Below are 12,604 nucleotides of genomic sequence, written 5' to 3' on the forward strand. Positions count from 1 at the left end.
CAACTCTCATATCCGTATATAACTACTGGAAAAATCATAGTTTAGCTATATGAAACTTTTTCAATAAAGTGATGTCTTTATTTTTTAACAAGCTGTCTAGGTATGTCATAGCTTTTTTTCCCAAGGAGCAAGCATCTTTTAATTTCATGGCTTCAGTTACTGGCTGCCATCATTTTGGATCCCCCCAAAATAAAATCTGTCGCTGCTTCCACTTTTTCTCCCTCTGTTTTCCACGAAGTGATGGGACTGGATGCCATGATCTTAGTTTTTAAGCCAGCTATTTCATGGGTTAACAGAAGTTATTTTTGGATTATAACATTTAACTGTACTAATTATGGAGCTTGAAGCTTACAAAGTAGTGAAAAGAGTCCTAGCATCATGGTCTTGAAGAAATGCACTTTTATTTTTTTAGCTGTATTTGCTGAATGTATTATTATATATTTAATTCAATTTATATATATGTTGCTTTACCCACTATATCCTTTGATGAACCCGATATCTAAGAAAAAATGAAGAGACACAGTTGTGTGAGCACTCATTTTGCATCCAGTCTATATTGCACATCTCAACTACTGAATCAGTCACCCTGTCTCTCACTTTCAACAGCTTTTGGTTTATGATCATCAAGCCACTTTCTAAGTATCTAACGCCTGTTTGCTTGCTTGCCATTAGAGAAGAGTAAGTCAGGGTCAAGTAAGGTTCTCCTAAAGGAGATCAATAAAGTCCAAGCGTGAAGAAGAAAAGTAAGAAACATTGGGGAGGAAGAGAGTCCTATGAAAGGGTCAGGTGTCCACTTTGCTTCTAGGGTATGTCTAATTTTTGATGCCAACAGAACTTTCTTGAGTCCCTTACAAGGAACTAAAGCTTCTACTACCATCCAGAGTGGACTTCCCAAGTGGTGCTAGTGGTAAAGAACCCACCTGCCAATGCAGGACACATAAGAGACATGAGTTCAATCCCTGGGTTGGGAAGATCCCTGGAGGAGGACATGGCAACCCACTCCAGTATTCTTGCCTGGAGAATCCCTTGGACAGAGGGGCCTGGCAGGGCTACAGTCCATGGGGAGTGCCCACAGAGCATCCTTTAAACATGCTGAACACTTTCTCACAAGCATCTATGTACTCTCTCCCACCATGCCTTGCCTTCCCCTTTCTTCTCTGCTTATACACATTTGCCCATAGACCACTGGAAAGAATTTCTGGAAGAAAAAATTTCCTCTGAATTTATATAGTGCTTAGCTGTCAGTCTCAGTGAGAAAGATAGCATGCAGAAAAAAGAGATCCTGGACATTTTATCATTTACTATTAATTTACATCATTTACTATTATCCTGCACATTTCATCATTTACTATTAATACATATGTAACCTTCTTGAATACATTTTCAGACCTCTTATAACCCCCTCTATCTTCATCATTAAAATAGAGTGAGATCTATGTAAAAACATGTTGACAGGATAAAAATGGTGTCATGTTTGAGGAATGTTTTGTGTGTGGTAATTGATTGTACTTAGGTGTTTGCTTTATTTCCTCCCAATTCAGCTATGGTGATTTACATCCTGGTCATCTAATATGCTCTCCTATATGATTTTCTTATTGCCTCAACCTAATTAAAAGTATATTTACTTTTTCTGATATGACAGTTGTGTTCATTATAGAAAATACTGAAAATACACCAAGTGTAAAAATGGGGGAAAAAAGTATAATGTCATAACCATAAAATAATCACCAAAGCAAGAGATAACCACTAAATAACATTTTTTACTTTATGTCATGTATATATATGACAGTTCTTACATAGGCACCTATGTGTGTGTGTCTTTGTACACAGTTTTGTTCAGTTATCAGTACATCCTATGGACATTATTAGTCCTCGGCTCTATTTTTGCTTCCTGAGATGTAGCCATAGTATTTTGACCCCTGTGGTGTCTGGCTAAGCACACAGCACTTGGCCTTGGGTATAACATTTTCAGTAAGTGAGCTTTGTCCACAGAATGGCTTAAAGCCCTTTATGATGGTGTTAAGTATACAATTGTTTGGAACAAACCTGGTGACTTGACTGGTTTCCTGCCGATGGGTTGGAGCCCTGCCCCTAACCCTGACTCTCCCTTTTTCCTTTCCTTTTCCCTGTAGTTCGTGGCTCAGCCCAACTGTCAACAACTGCTGGCGTCTCGCTGGTATGACGAGTTCCCCGGCTGGAGGAGACGACACTGGGCCGTGAAGATGGTGACGTGCTTCATAGTAGGACTCCTTTTCCCCGTCTTCTCTGTCTGCTACCTTATAGCTCCCAAAAGCCCCCTCGGACTCTTCATCCGAAAGCCATTTATCAAGTTCATCTGCCACACAGCGTCCTATTTGACTTTTCTGTTCCTGCTCCTGCTTGCCTCTCAGCACATCGACAGGTCAGACTTGAACAGGCAAGGTCCACCACCAACCATCGTCGAGTGGATGATATTACCGTGGGTCCTGGGTAAATGTGATACTATAGAAAACTATAATGCAAACGTGTTGCTACCATGGAATTGTGTTGCTCAGAAAAGAATATTCATTATAGCTGGGGATGCGGAAATGTTTAAAATAGATTCCAACCATTGTAGCGCCAAGGTCTAATCCCCAAAGCTAAATGAAGATTTCACAAGCTGTGGTGGACCTGCCTCCAAATGCCACCTATGAAACATAACTTTAGGTTTGAGAATTATATATTTTAATAATTCTGAAACCTGAAGTGACTGATTCTCTGGGTTGTTTTGGAGATTTTTTTTTTTTTTTTTTGAGATGTTTGTCTTGTGGTGGCTCAGCTGGTAAAGAATCCGCCTGCAATGTGGGAGACTGGGGTTCAATCACTGGGTTGAGAAGATCCCCTGGAGAAGGGAGTCTTCTAAAGACTTTCAAAATGTCTCAGTAACCCTATGTAAATAATCATTTTAATGTTTTAATTTTCTTAACAAATGTGTTGTTGCTGTTTAGTCTGAAAGTCGTGTCCGGATCTTTTGTGACCCCATAGATTGTAGCCTACCAGGTTCCTCTGTCCATGGGATTTCCCAGGCAAGAATACTGGAGTGGGTTGCCATTTCCTTCTCCAGGGGATCTTCCTGATCCAGGGATTGAACCTGAGTCGCCTGCATTGGCAGGTGGATTCTTTATTGCTGAGCCACCTGGGAAGTCCTCTTAACAAGTACACCTTCTAAAAGTACAAATCACTCTGAAGAATTATTGTGAACTGTACATAAAGGAACCATAACTATTTTTAAAAATCCACCCCTTTACGTTTATCTTTGAAACTACATAGTAAATCAGAATAATAGGCAATTAAACAATAGGACATCTTCCTGTCTCTGTTCTTTCCAAAAGAAAGAAATTGGTTTTGGATCTGCAGCAAATCATAGTAAGGTAGAAAACTTCAAAAACAAAAACCGAAACCTTGTTTTCCTTTCCTCCTGTTATGGTAGTCATAGTTAAAATTTAAATTTTAATTATTCTTCCTTCTCCTACTATAGTTTGCTGAGAAATTACCTTTCGTCAATTTAGCTCATCATTTTAAACTTCTCTGGTATCATATCCATGTCAGCACTAGTAATTAGAAAATACGTGACAAATTTAGCGATTCACTATCTCAGAAGGTCAGTTTGGGTCAGCTGTCAAAATTGCTGGAGAGACTGTAAAATGAGGAAAAGGCAGGGAAAAAAGTGTCTGAGTCAACATAGATATGCCTTTTAAAGGTTACAAATACTGAAAGCACTGACAATAACAAAAGTTCTTAGGAACAAGATTTGGTGTTTTACAAATATTACTAATAAAAAACCCCTTCTACAGTGAACTTTAAAATTAAGTACATTCGCCTTAATCTGAAATAATGCCTGATCTTGCTTAAGTTAGAAGGAAGGTTTAGATAGTCTGTAAATGTATTTTTGAATAAAAATAATTTTGACACAGTAATTGATATTAAGTATAAAATGACCCTCCCTGTATCCATTTAAATTAAATATCTCACAGTAAGAATATGTTTTTTTTTCTTTTTACTTTATTTTACTTTACAATACTGTATTGGTTTTGCCATACATTGACATGAATCCACCACGGGTGTACATGAGCTCCCAATCCTGAACCCCCCTCCCACCCCAGATCATCTCTCTGGATCATCCCCGTGCACCAGCCCCAAGCATCCTGTATCCTGTATCGAACATAGACTGGTGATTCATTTCTTACATGATAGTATACATGTTTCAGTGCCATTCTCCCAAATCATCCCACCTTCTCCCTCTCCCTCAGAGTCCAAAAGTCCGTTCTATACATCTGTGTCTCTTTTGCTGTCTCGCATACAGGGTTATCATTACCATCTTTCTAAATTCCATATATATGTGTTAGTATACTGTATTGGTGTTTTTCTTTCTGGCTTACTTCACTCTGTATAATCAGCTCCAGTTTTATCCATCTCATTAGAACTGATTCAAATGTATTCTTTTTTTTTTTTGTATGTTTTTTTTGTTTGTTTGTTTTTTAATTTTTTTATTTTTACTTTATTTTATTTTACAATACTGTATTGGTTTTGCCATACATTGACATGAATCCACCACGGGTGTACATGCGTTCCCAAACATGAACCCTCTCCCACCTCCCTCCCCATAACATCTCTCTGGGTCATCCCCGTGCACCAGCCCCAAGCATGCTGTATCCTGCGTCGGACATAGACTGGCGATTCGATTCTTACATGATAGTATACATGTTACAATGCCATTCTCCCAAATCATCCCACCTTCTCCCTCTCCCTCTGAGTTCAAAAGTCCGTTATACACATCTGTGTCTTTTTTGCTGTCTTGCATACAGGGTCGTCATTGCCATCTTTCTAAATTCCATATATATGTGTTAGTATACTGTATTGGTGTTTTTCTTTCTGGCTTACTTCACTCTGTATTATCGGCTCTAGTTTCATCCATCTCATCAGAACTGATTCAAATGTATTCTTTTTAACGGCTGAGTAATACTCCATTGTGTATATGTACCACAGCTTTCTTATCCATTCATCTGCTGATGGACATCTAGGTTGTTTCCATGTCCTGGCTATTATAATAGCTGAGTAATACTCCGTTGTGTATATGTACCACAGCTTTCTTATCCATTCATCTGCTGATGGACATCTAGGTTCTTCACTGAGTTTCCTTCAAAGAAAAGGTCTTGGGAACAATTTGCAGGGAAGATTTTAGAGGTTAAATTTCCCACTGTGTGTAACATATTGAATGTCTAAAAATCCTGGTGTCCCAAGTGAAACACAGAATGCTTCACTTTGAAAAATGGTTTAGATAAAATGCAACATAGGTAGATATAGCATTTCTAGTCTCTTCTTTAGGGAGTCAGTGAAAATATGTAGTGTACTTTCTATGGAGTAAGGACTGTGCAAGGTAATAGTGAAACAAAAAAAATTTTTAAGTAAGAAAAGAAAATATTCCTTTCCTTTACAAAGGTTAACTTTTACTGAAGAAATGGATAGTAAACAACCAATGACGTATGTATATACTATCAGAAAATGGTAAATAATATAAAAAGTGGAAACTCCAAACTTTGAATAATTCATACAAGTAAAACTGGCTGCCTTCTACATGCAAAACTTGTAACAGAATTTTCCATGAAAATTGGCTAGAAGAAATCATCTCCAAATTACAGCTGAATGGTTAAATAAGGTACAAATTTAATTGTGAGAATTAAAATTCCAGCAAAAGAAATAGCTGCTAACGGCAGCCTTTTCTTAAGATATCCTGACTGCAGTGAGTTAATTTATATGGAATTTTTAGGATGAAAAGAGATGTTCTAGAATAAAAGAGAAATACATATGAATGATCATCTTGCTTAAATAGCAGAGCATGAGAAAAAGAATGCTTCTGTTTCAAATAGATCTGTCAAAACAGTTATATTATTCATCAAGCCTGGTGAATTCTGAGTGCCTCGTATCTGAGACTGAGTTCTAAGTTTTTTGCTAGCTTCATGAGTATAAGGCATATTCTCCATGTTATTTTGCTGTAGAAGAAAAAGCACCGGATTTGAATACATGTCCAAGTTCTGTCACTAAGAGACTACAAAATTATGGGTGGTCACAGTCTCTCAGGATTTTGTATTTTCACCAATAAGATGAAAGATTCACAGTGATAACTTTTAAGTCCCATTTTGTCCTACTATCCTGTGCTAGGGACCTATCATTATTAGTGCAGAGAAGATTGATCTTTTCTTTGGTGGGGAGAGGGGGAGACTAGAGAGAGGAGGACTAAAGACAGCAGCATAGGGATCCTTTAACTTTTTACCAAAAGTGTGGTGAACACAAAAGGCATGGTTTAATTTGATGACTATGCTAATGAACGTTTCGTACTGCCTTGCTCAGTCCTGCTGTCTGATAAATTGAGTAACTGACTATATATTGCATGGTCCCTAAATTGTAAGGCTCTACATTTCTAATAACAAGACTGAGGGACTTACTTCTAAGACTGTGGCTTGTAACTGTTTCCCTCATCATGTTAATTTTCCCGATGACTGATTGAAGCTCTACACTTCAATTTCTCGTCTTCCTGAACCAACTTAGGTTTTCAACTGATGTCGCCTCTGTGAGCTATTTGCTTTGTAAAGAAACATTTTTTCATTTTACTATTCTTTCCTTCCATTTTCAGGTGTTTCCCAGACCTATGATACAGTAGTTAAAGGAAATGATGAGTTTGATACCTTTCGTTTCACTTATCCTGACAAAAAAGACTTTTGCTTTACTTGTTTCTATATATTTATATCATAAATTTTCATTTTTTCTAAATAGAAAAATTTTCTAACTTTAAAGTTTATCCTCCCAAATCCATCCTTAAAGGGATGAAGAAGTATGGTTTTTGCTTAGGAATTTCTATTTGATATACTCTGCTGTGTTTCAACGGTAAGAACTTACACAATGTTATAGATCCAGATATCTTGTGATTTAGTAGCATGGCAGAATAATGTTTCTGTGTCATTTTCACTATCTTTCCTGCTGAAGTTCAACATCTTTTTGACTATTTAAATTGAAGTCTATTGAGTTTGATATCTTTGGAAGACAATCTACAATGGTCCTTCTGTCCTTTCACTGTGGTGTCACTGATCAATTGTAGCTCATTTCCTGCAACATTTTTCAAATTGTTTTTCCTTCAGACGTTCTTGTATCAACACTTCTTTTCTCTCGTCAAATAACCTCTAGAGATCTTCTCACACATGGTTCCTGCAGGAAGAACTTTAGCATATAAAGCAAAGAAATTTAAAAGCCTGATACAGACTAAAACTTAAGATTCTGGTCATCTTGAGATATACAGTTTTAAGCAATAGAGAAAACTAATCAGATAATTCAGCTAGAACTCTCTCAATAAAAAGGTAAATTATAGACAGATAGACACCAGTATATTTCTCAGATTGTCAAATGACCCATTTGAGCTACAGTAAAATGTAAAACAAGTTTCATCCTGCATGCATATGGCCTGATAACAGAGCTATGCTTTTCAACTGTCTAGAGAGAAAGTATCACTGGGTAGACCGTGATGGATTAAAAGAAGCCTGGGGTCAGATTAAAGACACAGCTACTTCTATTTTCTGTTGTATCATAATCCCAAGGAGCTTACTTTATTAAGAGTTTGATTTTAACAATGTATTAATAATACTAGGGAAAGGGAATGAATATAATATTCATATGGGAAAGTCATTTTTACACAGAATTTAAATGCAAGGTAAATATAGCATATTATATGTAGAATACATATTTTGAGAATTCATCTAAGTTATAGCGGAAGTTTTAACTCAGATGTCACTTGTTTCTGGAGATAATATGGAGTAAAATGTGAAAAAAAAATTGAATGCTAATTTTTAAAGTCTTCCCAAAACTAGTTTGAATTTTTTCACAGAATCCATTATAACTAATTTATAACAATCAAATTTCTGCCATAGCTTATTCCCCTGCAAAAAAAAGTATGCATATATATGAAATATCTAGATGTAGACATATGTTATCTCTTAGCAAAGTAAAATTATGAGATTGATAACATTTTTCACAAAAGAAGTAGAATGTTAATGAAAGCTATCATATTAATAAAGCAGGAAGTGCCTTGTTTCCAATGAGAAAATAGAAATGGCTGCTGAAGTGACTTATGTGTATGCTTAAGAATATGCCATAATTATGTAGCACACAAATCTGTGCACACTGAGCTTGATGAGAAGGGTGAACCAAGGAAAAGTTATATCAGGGGAAGTAATCTGAGCTCTGTTAAAAATAGCTTCTAGTGAATTTCTAAGCGTAAATTAAGGATTGCTCATAATATCCAGATTATACATCTTGCCTATAATACATACTTATTTAACAATTTTTCTGCAACAGAATTGGCCTCTTATTTCCCTCATTTACTTTATATTTTTATCTTTTAAAGTGTTGATATTTAAAAATCTGAACATTTCAACAAGGCCTGAGAAATTGAAAATGTGAAAAGTGGTGATCACATTTGCATCTAGATAAAGACTCATAGAGACAGACAATCCTGTATACTTTATTACTGATTACCATTTCTTCATCTTCTAATAGGCATTAAGATCACATGGCTTCAGATACTCATATTTTCAGCCTCACCCCTGAATTATCTATCTGCTCAAAAAGCCCCCCAAATCCAGAATTATAAGGAACAAGACTAGAGTCTTTCCCCACTCTGTCCCTTCACAACGTACTCTAACCACCTCATCAAACTAGCTGCAGACACAGAGAGACACTCAAACACAGCTGGAGAACATCTGTTCATTCATTTAAAGGGATATTTTAATTTTCAGGAAAACCAGATATTCATTGCAGTAGGACATAGAATCCTCATTTTCCTGTTTAACTGTGAGGAAGAAATTTTAAGGTCACCTTTACCAAGATTTATCAACAGTAACACAGTAAAATCTCAAACAAAATATTCACATATGTGTAAATTGTTATTTGTGTACATTCTATTGCTGACCAAATGACTTCTTTATTGGAGAGAAAATTAAGTCCTGTGGGTCACACATGCAATAGAAATTTGATGCGCCAACAGGTGAAATCTATAGGACTTGGGAGAATGTTTGACAACATGGTTCTGATGGTTCAAGGAAAGAAAGGAAAAGATGGAAAAAGAGGAGTACTTGGAAATGAACGAGGGTCAGAGTAAAAGACTACAGGGAAGGTGTAAGTGGTTTCAATTAGTTCAGAATAATGATAATATAATAGTAATAGTAGTAATGGTGGTAATAACAGTAGAAACCAAAAAATTAGGCACTGTGCTAAGTGATTAAAATGTAAGATCTCATTTGAACTTCATAGTCACTCCACTTCATTTAGTAATTATGAATGATGTTCTTAAGAGTATCTCATTTCTCAGAGAGGAAATTGGTTTAGAAATATTAGATCACTTTCCCAGGATCAAGGAGCTGACCTATGGTAGATACTACATTCGAACTCTGGGCTGCCCCTGTGGCTTAGTAGTAAAGAATCTGCCTTTGATGGAGGAGCCGCAGGAGACGCAGCTTCAATCCCTGGGTTGGGAAGATCCCCTGGAGGAGGGCATGGCCACTCACTCCAGTATTCTTGTCTGGAGAATCCCATGGACAGAGGAGCCTGGTGTGCTACAGTCCATGGGCTTGCAAAGAATCGGACACAACTGAAGCCACTGAGCAGCATCAGTTCAGTCACTCAGTCGTGTCCGACTCTTTGCGACCCCATGAATCGCAGCACACCAGGCCTCCCTGTCCATCACCAACTCCCGGAGTTCACTCAGACTCACGTCCATGGAGTCAGTGATGCCATCCAGCCATCTCATCCTCTGTCGTCCCCTTCTCCTCCTGCCCCCAATCCTTCCCATCATCAGAGAATTTTCCAATGAGTCAACTCTTCGCATGAGGTGGCCAAAGTACTGGAGTTTCAGCTTCAGCATCATTCCCTCTGAAGTAATCCCTGGGCTGATCTCCTTCAGAATGGACTGGTTGGATCTCCTTGCAGTCCAAGGGACTCTAAAGAGTCTTCTCCAACACCACAGTTCAAAAGCATCAATTCTTCGGCGCTCAGCCTTCTTCACAGTCCAACTCTCACATCCATACATGACTGCAGGAAAAACCATAGCCTTGACTAGACGGACCTTAGTCGGCAAAGTAATGTCTCTGCTTTTGAGTATGCTATCTAGGTTGGTCATAACTTTTCCTCCAAGGAGTAAGTGTCTTTTAATTTCATGGCTGAAGTCACCATCTGCAGTGATTTTGGAACCCAAAAACATAAAGTCTGACACTGTTTCCACTGTTTCCCCATCTATTTCCCATGAAGTGATGGGACCGGATGCCATGATCTTCGTTTTCTGAATGTTGAGCTTTAAGCCAACTTTTTCACTCTCATCAAGAGGCTTTTTAGTTCCTCTTCACTTTCTGCCTTAAGAGTGGTGTCATCTGCATATCTGAGGTTATTGATATTTCTGCCAGCAATCTTGATTCCAGCTTGTGCTTCTTCCAGTCCAGCATTTCTCATGATGTACTCTGCATAGAAGTTAAATAAGCAGGGTGACAAGACACAGCCTTGACGTACTCCTTTTCCTATTTGGAACCAGTCTGTTGTTCCATGTCCTGTTCTAACTGTTGCTTCCTGACCTGCATACAGATTTCTCAAGAGGCAGGTCAGGTGGTCTGATACTCCCATCTCTCTCAGAATTTTCCACAGTTTCTTGTGATCCACATAGTCAAAGGCTTTGGCATAGTCAATAAAGCAGAAATAGATGTTTTTCTGGAACTCTCTTGCTTTTTTGATGATCCAGCGGATGTTGGCAATTTGATCTCTGGTTCCTCTGCCTTTTCGAAAACTAGCTTGAACATCAGGAAGTTCACGGTTCACATATTGTTGAAGCCTAGCTTGGAGAATTTTGAGCGTTACTTTACTAGCGTGTGAGATGAGTGCAATTGTTCGGTAGTTTGAGCATTCTTTGGCATTGCCTTTCTTTGGGATTGGAATGAAAACGGACCTTTTCCAGTCCTGTGGCCACTGCTGAGTTTTCCAAATTTGCTGGCATATTGAGTGCAGCACTTTCACAGCATCATCTTTCAGGATTTGAAATAGCTCCACTGGAATTCCGTCACCTCCACTAGCTTTGTTCGTAGTGATGCTTAAAGGCCCACTTGACTTCACATTCCAGGATGTCTGGCTCTAGATGAGTGATCACACCATCGTGATTATCCGGGTCGTGAAGATCTTTTTTGTACAGTTCTTCTGTGTATTCTTGCCACCTAACTCTAGGTAGTCTAACTCCAGAGCTTTCTTTATCCTCTTTATCCTCCTCTGCCCTTGGAGTGTGAGAAAGTGAAAGTGAAAGTCTCTCAGTTGTCTCAGACTCTTGGCGACCCCGTGGACTATACAGTCCATGGAATTCTCCAAGCCAGAATAATGGAATGGGTAGCCATTCCCTTCTCCATGGGATCTTCCCAACCCAGGGATCAAACCCAGGTCTCCCACATTGCAGGCGGATTCTTTACCACCTGAGCCACTAGAGTATCAGAAGTAGAATTCAAAGAGTCAAAAATAGTCCAGGGACTCAAGTTTCCAAATATACACATTTTCCCCTACTTTCTCTGCCTCTGTTTGCTAACTTGAGTCTTTACACAGGTCAAATCTGAGAGGACCATGTTTCTGATCTTCTACAGAGGCCACACTGTTTAAGATATACACTTGATATAATTCACTATTGAAAGTTATGCTTGTTAATATAGCAAATGTATCACTATCGCATCAGCATTACCTGTATTTCCATCTCCACAGCCCACCACTATTCTAAAACCTGTGCATTATAAGTGGTTCCCTAGCACTGACCGAAGCAATCTATTCTGGAAAGAAAGAACATAGTCCTTTGCTGTGGCCTTGAGCTGTTTCTTTTTTAGTTTCCATGTTCACTTGCTAAGTCCTGAAGTTAAATTTCCTAGCTTCCAGGGATATCTTTAATTTTTTAAAAATTTTTGTTGGAGTTCAGTTGCTTTACAATGTTGTGTTATTTCCTGCCATACACAATGTGAATCAACTATCAGCTATATGTATATATAGCTCCCCCCCTGTTTTGGATTTCCTTCCCATTTAGATTACTACACAGCATTGAGTAGAGCTTCCTGTGCTTTGCAATAGGGTCTCATTAGTTATCTATTTTTAAGTCTTTCATTGGTGTATGTATGTATGTATGTGTGTGTAGGGAGTTTTCAGGAAATGTAAAGATATAGATTTCTTTTGTACATAATTGTTTTTAAAATAGTCAGAACTTTACTGTAGGTGAAAAGTGGCCATTTTCATAGTGAAAAAATCAGTAACCACTCATTAGAAAATATTTATTAAGTGACTACTGTCACTCATTGAAAAGGTGACGAGGAATATTTATTGTTTTTCCAGCTACATAAGTATCTAATGCCTTAGTCATCATGAAAAATTTTAAATTAAACAGAAATCTTGTAAAATGTCTAATACTGCATTGACAGAAACATTTTACTTGACTTTTAAGTTACTACATTTGTGTCATAAACAGACAAGCTAGAATTCTAAAGTTCTACATTTTTTACATCTTAATCTGAAACTAACATGTTATTGTTCTTTGGCA

At 37.8% G+C, this 12,604-nt stretch overlaps 1 protein-coding gene across 1 annotated transcript in view; it reads left to right on the top strand.

The window, feature by feature from the left end:
• The window catches only part of TRPC4 (transient receptor potential cation channel subfamily C member 4), a 145,327-nt gene that overhangs the window by 88,321 nt on the left and 44,402 nt on the right, over positions 1-12,604 (top strand). Inside the window, exon 3 of the mRNA XM_052650195.1 lies at positions 2,133-2,469. Coding sequence (XP_052506155.1) covers positions 2,133-2,469 — 337 coding nt within the window. The remainder of the gene's footprint in view (positions 1-2,132; positions 2,470-12,604) is intronic.

This window comes from Budorcas taxicolor, chromosome 12 (assembly GCF_023091745.1).
Source record: "Budorcas taxicolor isolate Tak-1 chromosome 12, Takin1.1, whole genome shotgun sequence".
NCBI lineage: Eukaryota > Metazoa > Chordata > Mammalia > Artiodactyla > Bovidae > Budorcas > Budorcas taxicolor.